Below are 10,411 nucleotides of genomic sequence, written 5' to 3'. Positions count from 1 at the left end.
ATTTTTGCAAGATTAGAAAAAAGAAAAAAATAACAATTAAGATTTCAATCGTCCAAAAAAATGTATAATACTGATTAAAAATTTGAATATAAATATTTTAATTTAATAAAAATAAAATTTTTATTTAATCTTTTGTTTAAACTAGTTTCTCTCTATAAAATAATCTTAAGATTAAAAAAGTACATTAATATTTGCCCTTTATCGTAATTTGACTCTCAAAAACACTTCTTAAAAAAATTTAGCCAAACACAATTTGCTTATAAAAAACACTTTTCAAATGAATTAGCTAAACACAAATTGTTTATCTTTTTCCAAATAAAAGCTATTTAAAGTGCTTAAGAAAATAAGCAGTTTTAACATATATGCTAAACAGACTCTAATTCATAAAATAGAATGGAGGGAGTAATATTTCATAATTCCACTTTAATTTAGTCAAATTCAACTTTAATTTAGATGTATTTTTTCATTAAATACACTTATTAATGAAGATCAGACCAGACAAAAAAAATCAAGTATAATGGAAGACTGAATGTGTCATTTTTTCATGTCTCATAGTAAATGCTTTTACTACTACTAGTAAATGCTTTTACTACTACTTTGTCATATTCTTCTTCTTACCTTACTATATAAATGGCCTTTTCATACTAATCTTCAACAAAAAGGTTTTTGCACTTGAACAAAATCAATATTCCTCTGCTTTCCCATCAATAATTGGCTTATAATTACAAGAATTCAAAAGGGGTTAATCTACATGTGTGTTTTGCATTGCAAAAGCTTATTTTTGATAATCTTGAATACCCAATTGAAGCCAAGATTGATTAGAACACAAAAAAGACAAGATTTTTGGAATCTTGAGACCTTGTTTGAAGTTTATTGCTTGAGCCCAGATTCTTGTTTGGAGAGAACAAATGGAGGAAACACTGAAAAATGAAAAATCTTGAATACCCAATTGAGGTCAAGATTGGTTAGTGTATATTTTTCAGCCAAAAAACACAAAAAGATAAGATTTTTGCCTTATTTGAAGTTTATTGCTTGACCCCAGAACTTGTTTGGAGTGTATAAATGGAGAAGGCACTGAAAAATGAAAAATTTTGAACACTCAATTCAAGTCAAGATTGGTTAGTGTGCATTTTTCTGCCAAAAGAACACAAAAAGACAAGGTTTTTGGAGTACATTTAGTTGAATTTTGTTGATTGAGCCCAGAGTCTTGTTTGGAGAGTAGAAATGGAGGAAACACTGAAAAATGGGATCTTGGTTTTTGCTGTCAATGGAAAAAGATATGAGCTTCCTAGTGTTGACCCTTCAACTACTTTGCTTCAGTTTTTGCGCACTGAAACTTGCTTCAAAAGTCCCAAGTTAGGCTGTGGTGAAGGTAATTCTCCTTCCTCTCTCTCCTTGTGTATATATGCGTAGACGCGAATTTAGAATTTAAACTTTGATAACTTCAATTTTAAGATTCTTAGCATTTGAACTGTTATGAAATTATGAGTTCAAAATTTAATATTTAGTTGGGCTGTGTGCAGTTGTTCACTATGTGCTTGTTTTGGTGCAAAGTGCACAATAAATGCTAAAAGCTTTGGACTTTTTGATATTGGTGTTTTTGTTCTAATGTGTTGGCTCCTTTTGCATCATTTTCTTATTTGGCTTTTTTCTGGAAAATTGGGTATCTCTAAATGTGCATAGCTCTTCATTATTTAAACTTTACCCCTTTGATCTAAAGAGTTGCCAAAAAAGGAAAGGGACATTCTTTTTTAAATGGACTAAAAAGGAAAATAGGACAAACAAATTGAAACGGAGGGAGTATTATGTACAGAAATCAAGCAGTGGTATACTTATAGGATTGAAACTATATGACTTGAGTTGAGGGGAAAGGAAAAGAAAAGAGAGTAGTATTTATCCTGCTAGGTTCTTTTCTTTGTGCTGCTTGGCCTATTGACTTCTGTATATGGTTTAGTTCTGTAATTTTAAGTTCCTGCTGGTTATGGAGTCCTTCTGTAGCACATGAATTGGTTTCTATTCTTTTTTCCTTTTGTAGTAGTTGGATGTTTTCATTTTATAAGTTACTACTACTTTGTGTCTCCTATTCCTTTTCGTTTCTGATTGTTAAAAATCTAGGAGAGCCAATGGTATAATCTTATGCTTATCTTTTGTATGGATCAATAACTTAAAGAATTCTAGTTAATGTGAGGTATGCCATTCTTTTATCTTTTGGCAAGTTTAGACAAGGTTGAAATCATTTTACTTTGAAGAAGTTTTCAGCTCGTCAATTTGAATCTTTAATGAATCTGATGTTAATAGTGCAAAATGAGAATTTAGTTTGAGAAAGAGCTACTCATTTTCTCATTTGAATGGTTGCAGGTGGTTGTGGTGCTTGTGTTGTTCTTCTCTCAAAGTATGATCCCCAGCTTAAACGGGTTGAAGATTTTAGTGTGAGTTCATGCCTTACTCTTCTTTGCAGTTTAAATGGTTGCGGAATTACTACAAGTGATGGCCTTGGAAACAACAAGGATGGTTTCCACTCAATTCATGAAAGGTTTGCAGGTTTTCATGCTTCTCAATGTGGATATTGCACTCCAGGAATGTGTATGTCCTTTTTCTCGGCTCTTATCAACGCTGATAAAGCAAACCATACAGATCCTTCAGCAGGATTCTCTAAGTTGACTGCAGCTGAGGCCGAAAAGTCTATAGCAGGGAACCTTTGTCGTTGTACTGGATACCGTCCCATTGCTGATGCCTGCAAGACTTTTGCTGCAGATGTTGATATAGAGGATTTGGGGCTCAATTCTTTTTGGAAAAAGGAAGATTCCAGGGATGTGAAAGTGAGTAAGTTACCTCCCTATGATCCAAGTAAGAACTTGAATTTTAGTACATTTCCTCGATTCTTGAAAAGTGAACCTGCAGCATATTTGGACTCCAGAAAGTATCCATGGGATACTCCTGCTTCTGTTGATGAGCTTCGAAGTTTGTTGCAATCCAATTTGGCTGAAAATGGGGCAAGAATTAAGCTGGTTGTTGGTAACACAGGCACTGGATATTACAAGGAAACCCAGAGATATGACCGATACATTGATCTGAGATATATCCCTGAGCTTTCAATCATCAGATTTAATCACATAGGAATTGAAGTAGGGGCTGCTGTGACTATCTCTAAACTTATTTCATTTTTGAAGGAGGAAAACAAAATCAATTTGAGTTCATACGGAAAGCTGGTTAGTCAAAAGTTGGCTCAGCACATGGAGAAGATTGCTTCACCGTTCGTTAGAAACTCAGCTAGTGTTGGGGGAAATTTGGTTATGGCACAGAAAAACAGTTTCCCTTCCGATATTGCTACATTATTTCTTGGTCTGGATGCTACTATCTGTGTAATGACTAGTCAAGGACATGAAAAACTCACATTTGAGGAGTTCTTAGCGAGACCACTGCTAGACTCGAGGAGTGTGCTGCTTACTCTTTTGATTCCATTTAAAAAGGAAGGAAGTTCAACCTGTTCTAAGTTTTTGTTTGAAACCTATCGAGCTTCACCACGACCTCTTGGAAATGCATTGGCATATGTACATGCTGCTTTCCTTGCTGATGTTTCTTCCCACGGGAATGGGATCCTGATAAATGATATCCAGTTGGCTTTTGGTGGTTATGGCACAAAACATCCGACAAGAGCCAAACAAGTAGAAGAATATCTAACTGGGAAGATATTAAGCATTAATGTATTATCGGAAGCACTTAAATTAGTCAAACAAGCTGTGGTACCTGAAGATGGCACTACACACCCAGATTACAGATCAAGCATGGTAGTCAGTTTTCTTTTCAAGTTTCTTTTTTGCTTCACCAATGTTGGTCCCATGATATCTGGTGGTTTGTTAAATGGGATTACTTTGGTAGAGGAGGTCTCGGAAAGTAACAAAGATGGTTATATTAGTGAAGGGAAACCACACACACTATTATCTTCTGCTAAGCAGGTTGTGGAATCAAGCAAAGAGTACCATCCAGTGGGTGAACCAATGAAAAAAATTGGAGCCTCCATGCAAGCTTCTGGTATGTTTTCTCCTTATGTATATTATTTCACCTCATGTATGTAACCCTAGTTTTATGTCATTTTGAATCCTCTTTGTGGCTTTGACATTGCCGGCTAAATTGGTCAGAGATGAGGCAAACTGATTAAAGGCCTACATGTATTACCCATGTAGAGTTTTCAAGATAGATTGAATTGGAAGTTCTATGCACCTGATTGAATATTCAGATTTACATGCAATATCTTAATATTCAAATGTGTTCAGATTCAGACGTTTTCATATTTGAAAAGAACAACCAGATGTCGTATTGTCTTAGTGTAAAAAGCAATTACAATTGCAGGTGAAGCTGTTTATGTAGATGACATTCCATCACCACCAAACTGCCTATATGGAGCATTTATCTATAGTACAAGACCATTAGCAGGGGTAAAGGGCATCCACTTTGGGTCCAATTCATTACCTGATGGAGTTGCTGCCATTATTACTTTTAAAGATATCCCGAGCGGAGGGGCAAATGTAGGATCTAAGACCATTTTTGCTCCCGAGCCTTTATTTGCAGATGATCTCGCCCGATATGCTGGTGACCGAATTGCTTTTGTGGTAAGCCCTTAGTTTCTAGAAACTTTCTGCTAGAATAGGTTAGGCAAGATGATTGCTTATATACTTCTCCAGAGAGAACATTTTAAACATTTTCTTTTATGTTCAATGTTGTCAAATAACTCAGGTTGCTGACAGTCAGAGGTCTGCAGATGTGGCTGCAAGCATGGCCATTGTTGAATATGACACTGAAAATATAGATTCTCCGATTTTAACTGTTGAGGAAGCCGTTCAGAGATCCAGTTTTTTCCAAGTCCCACCATTTTTTTATCCAAAACAAGTTGGTGATTTCTCAAAAGGAATGACTGAAGCTGACCACAAGATTCTCTCTGCTGAGGTACTTTTGATTTGTTCTTCAAATCTCACTTCTTGTGAGGTGTGACTACGTCATCTAAAAGCTTAAGGGGTTAGGAAGAGCGGATTTTATTTTTTTAATTATGTCTTCAATAGTTTCAAATTTATCAGTGATTGGTCCTGCTTATAATCTTTTGCAGACGAGACTTGGGTCTCAGTACTATTTTTATATGGAGACACAAACTGCTCTAGCAGTTCCAGATGAAGATAACTGTATGGTTGTCTATGCATCAAGTCAGTGCCCTGAATACACAGGTAGTGCAATTGCTAGTTGTCTTGGTGTCCCCGAGCATAACATCCGTGTCGTCACAAGAAGGGTTGGAGGTGGCTTTGGAGGCAAGGCAGTGAAAGCAATGATTGTGAGTATCTGCTACTTCCAATAGAGAGAAAATGAAGAAAATCTTAATTTTCTGCTTGGATGAAGTTTTGGATCATTATTTGGTTCTTTATCCCTAGTATCATAGGGTTAATTTGGGAGTCTTCACACAAAATAGCCCGGCAGAATTACTGTTTACTTTTTATAGCTGTTATACATAGATTACATATTGATTATACACGATTATATACATGTTATAAATGGATTATACGTATATTATACATCCGCCGGCTATTTTTAGTTTAATTAGTTGATTTGATCATAGTAGTGCAGTGATATGTGGAAAACACGGCCAAAGTTCATACGCAGCTATCAATATGTTTAGATAGAACTAGTAGAAGGTGATACAAGTATCTTGTGCACATTCCAGTTCATATATCTTTTGATAAAGATGTTAAGTTCCCTTTTTCCATTTTCTGATTCTATTGTAGTGAACTCTCTTTAGAGGCTTTGCAGATTCCAACACTAAGCAAGCACAAAATGTCCCCACATTTTTTTTCTGATGTCTTCTTTAATAACATCTTTTATGTTTACCGATTAAAATGTATACATTGATTAGCTTTTGAATTTTAATATTCAAATGATAGATATAAATGCATTGATCCAGATAAACTATGAAATGACAATGGAAGACGTGAATAATCTTGAAATGAGTGCCTACCTTACCTTTCAAGACATCACATTCATTTCCCCTCCTCCCTTTATATTTCTCTCTTTATGTTGCAACAGCATTTCTAGTTCAGTTGTGAAAATCTGTACATTATGTTAGGTCTCCACAGCTTGTGCACTTGCAGCGCTCAAGTTACAACGCCCTGTCAGGATGTACCTCAACCGAAAGACTGACATGATAATGGCAGGAGGGAGACACCCCATGAAAATAACATACAGTGTTGGATTTAAGTCGAATGGCAAAATCACCGCCTTACATCTTGATTTATTGGTAAATGCTGGGATCACTGAAGATATAAGCCCTGTGATACCTTCAAACTTTATCGGGGCTCTCAAAAAATATGATTGGGGTGCCTTGTCTTTTGATGTAAAAGTATGTAAGACGAACCTTACCAGCAAATCAGCTATGCGTGGCCCGGGGGAGGTGCAAGGATCTTATATTGCCGAAGCTATAATGGAACATGTAGCAAGTGTACTGTATCTGGAGGTGGACTCCGTTAGAAACCAAAATGTTCATACCTTTGAAAGTCTAAAATTATTCTATGAGGATTGTGCAGGAGATATAGGTGATTATACTTTGCCAGGTATCATTGATAAGTTGGCGACATCCTCAAATTTTGTCCAAAGAACTGAGATGATAGAACAATATAACCAGAAAAATATATGGAAGAAAAGGGGAATTTCTCGAGTGCCACTTGTTTATGAATCTGTACAACGACCAACGCCTGGAAAAGTAAGCATTCTTTCGGACGGATCAGTAGTTGTAGAGGTTGGAGGTATTGAAATCGGCCAGGGTCTATGGACAAAGGTCAAGCAAATGACTGCCTATGGTCTTAGCTTAATTGAAAGTAGTTGGAGTGAAGAACTTGTGGAGAAAGTACGCGTCATACAAGCAGACACTTTAAGTTTAGTGCAAGGCGGGTTTACTGCTGGAAGCACTACATCTGAATCGAGCTGTGAAGCAGTCAGACTGTGCTGCAAAATATTAGTTGAAAGACTAACCCCTCTGAAGAAGAATTTGCAAGAACAAAATGGTTCGGTTGATTGGACTACACTGATTTACCAGGTTTTACTCTTTTGACTTTCTTATATTACAATTTTGTATGTTATAATCATTCATCGTCTCTTCACGAGGAACATTTCATGCAATCAAAGCTGATTCCATGTTTATGCCTTTAGACGTATTTCTTCTCAGGCCTATACCATGTCACTAATAAACACCTTGTTCACTAGATCGAACTATTTGAAATAGAATTCCAGTTTCTAAAGATGATTTCAAATTGAAGTAGTCAAGAGGGCTACTTTGTTTATAGCTCCGCATCCATTTGTGTGAACTGAAGTCGAATAATATTGAGGTGTTCAAATTCTGATCCTTCCCTACCCCTCTCAGGCAAAATTTCAAGCGATAAACTTGTCAGCAAACTCTTATTATGTACCGGAATTCAGCTCCATGAAATATCTGAACTATGGTGCTGCTGTCAGCGAGGTAAACTTGTTTTTTCCCCACTCAATCTTGTAGCTCAATGTGGAAAGACTTATTGCTTCACCTCACCCTCAAGGATTACATTAATTCTCGATATCCTAATGATAACAAAACACTTCGCCGGATATTCCAATTTTGGAGCATTTAGCAACCATATGATCCAGCTGAAGCACCTTTTTATTGGAAACTAACATTAGCGATGTCGGTTTTGCAGGTGGAGATAGACATCCTGACAGGAGAAACAAAAATTTTGCAAACAGATATTATATATGACTGTGGACAGAGTTTGAACCCAGCTGTTGATATGGGACAGGTCTATTGAAAATTTGTCTCAATTTACTTCAAGTTTTAGCTTTTATAACTCTGATTTCCTTAAACAATTACGAAGTATATGACGGTAGCTGTTATTCAATCGTCAATGATGTTCAAATAGTGATTGTTTCCATCAAAAGTTCCTATCGATCACCTCCTTAATAACAATTTATTTTCTTTCAGATCGAAGGGGCTTTTGTACAAGGTATTGGATTTTTTATGCTCGAAGAATATCTTACAAACACAGACGGATTGGTTGTTACAGATAGCACTTGGACATATAAGATCCCCACAATCGACACAATACCCAAAAGTTTCAATGTTCAAGTGCTAAACAGTGGACATCACGAGAAACGTGTACTCTCGTCTAAAGGTACACTGTTCTTTCTACATTCCATCACTCAGACAAGATCTCAAATATTTTCATACTGCTAGGATGACTTGTGAGTTAATTCTCACACACATTTTCCATAAGGTTGAGTGGAAACTATTATTAAAATGAGTATACGTTGAGAACCGTTGATAATGAAAGTGTGGTGGAGAGCGTGTGTTGGTAGTGCATCGGAGTAGTAGATGAAGCACCACAACAAGGTTTATGATGGAGCAATACCTGTGACTCGACAGAGGAAGTTCCATAAGAAAACGATTTTGACTTAGTGGTCTTTCCTTCTTTAGTCTAATATGTTATATCCCCACAAAACTATTCTACAGAATCAAAGACATCACAAATGGTAGCTGCAACTCTACCAATACGTGCCTCGAGGGAACTGTCGCGGATTAGACTTATGAACTTTCATGTCTAAATATCTTAGCTAAGAGAAAAAAGTGAAACCATTAGTATAAGATGAGTTTGTGAAGCCATTTTCCATGATTTGTTGATTCGATTATAACGACTTTTTGCAGCATCTGGTGAACCACCACTGCTTTTGGCATCCTCAGTTCATTGTGCAACAAGAGCAGCCATTAAAGCAGCACGAAAACAGCTTAAACTTTGGGGTAAGCTCGATGAGTCAGATACAGATTTCTATCTGGATGTCCCTGCAACATTGCCTGTAGTGAAGACACAGTGTGGCCTGAATTATGTGGAAAAATACTTGGAAACTTTGCTTGATCTGAAATCTAGCTAAATGCTTGATTTCTAGCGATTGCGAGACACGTTGTTGTCTGGATCTATGTTTACTCAGACTCTGCAAAAATATTGTCGTACTCGTGTCAGATTCACTTTTGGAGGATCTGATATGGACCAATCAACATTTTTGAAGAGTATGAGTAACATAGACTAATAGGTTACTCATTTAGCTTGATAAAAGGACTTGCTTTGTTATGTTCCATCAAATAGCATAAACAAATTTTCTATTTTCATGTATACAAGCCTTATATTAAATCAACAAGTTTGCCCATTACAATTTTAAGTTAATTAGTTAAGCTTCTAAAATTTCACACAAAATGAAATATTTGTTTTAGAAAGTCAAAATACTGTTTGAATTATTTTCAAAGTTATGTTACATTTCATTTGACAAAATACCTTAATATTTATTGCATATTTATTATCTATAACATTTTGAATACTAATCATGTTTTCAGTTTTATAGAGAGGAGTAAAGAAGGAAAAAAAAGTCGAGAAAAAGAAAAGAAAGAAAAGATTCCATATGATATGGCCAAAATTGAAGTTTGATTTGTAAATAATGATCCATTTAATTTGTTCCATATATAATATTAATTTGTTCCGTATTTTGTTTTACCAAATTTATACAAAAGATAATGAATCATTATTTGCACAACTAATTAATTAGTTAAGTTTCCAAAATTTCAATAAGAATGGTATATTTGTTTTACATAGTCAAAAAATTATTTAAATTATTTTCAAAGTTATTTTACATTTCATTTGACAAAATACCTTAATATATACTGCATATAATATATATGGCCGAAATTGAAGTTTAATTTGTAAATAATGATTTATTTAGTTTATTCCATATTTAGTTTTTATCAAATTTATACAAAATATCATGCCAGATTTGAATTTGATAATTTAGTTGTAATTTCCTTTTTCTATTTTTCTTTATCCAGATCATTTTGATTGATTTTTCATTTAATTTTTTTCTTAAAAAAATTAAAAATATGTATATAAGTTCATATAAATGAAAATATAATTGAATGTACAAAAAGTATAAGTGTGGATTAAATTTCTAAAATTATGCCATCGTAAAATTGGTAAGTATTATGTGGTACTCTTTCTTTCCAAATTTATATTTTATTTTTTCCTCTCAATATCTAAATTATGTAAATTTTGATTAACATTTTAAATTATTTTTTTCAATCATGTATTATTGACAATGAGAAGAACTACATTTATAGTACTTTTAGTATAATTCTTTAACATCTAAATTTCGTTTTAAAATATTATGTTAATCTAATTCAAGTTAATTTTGAAGAACAATCAAATTGACTTTCGATAAAAGAAAATATATCACATAAATTAAAATAGAAAACTATTATAACAAAGAATTGTGAATACTATAAATATGTGTAATCCAATTAATTTGAATGCATAATATAAAAATTCCACTACTAAAAAAACTGTGAATACCGACCTATAAATACCGACCT

General features: G+C 34.5%; 1 protein-coding gene across 1 annotated transcript; it reads left to right on the top strand.

Annotated features, from left to right (window-relative positions):
- Window positions 1-610: 610 nt before the first annotated feature.
- Window positions 611-9,204, top strand: LOC102588119 (abscisic-aldehyde oxidase-like). Its single transcript, XM_006364427.2, has 10 exons — window positions 611-1,372; window positions 2,359-4,032; window positions 4,351-4,610; window positions 4,735-4,944; window positions 5,102-5,320; window positions 6,107-7,072; window positions 7,397-7,492; window positions 7,704-7,802; window positions 7,985-8,174; window positions 8,705-9,204. The coding sequence occupies exons 1-10, from the start codon at window positions 1,225-1,227 to the stop codon at window positions 8,926-8,928; spliced, it is 4,086 nt and encodes a 1,361-aa protein (XP_006364489.1). The 5' UTR covers window positions 611-1,224; the 3' UTR covers window positions 8,929-9,204.
- The last annotated feature ends 1,207 nt before the right edge of the window (window positions 9,205-10,411 follow it).

This window comes from Solanum tuberosum, unplaced genomic scaffold (genome assembly GCF_000226075.1).
Source record: "Solanum tuberosum cultivar DM 1-3 516 R44 unplaced genomic scaffold, SolTub_3.0 scf00499, whole genome shotgun sequence".
NCBI lineage: Eukaryota > Viridiplantae > Streptophyta > Magnoliopsida > Solanales > Solanaceae > Solanum > Solanum tuberosum.
This window is presented reverse-complemented; position numbering and strand designations above follow the sequence as displayed.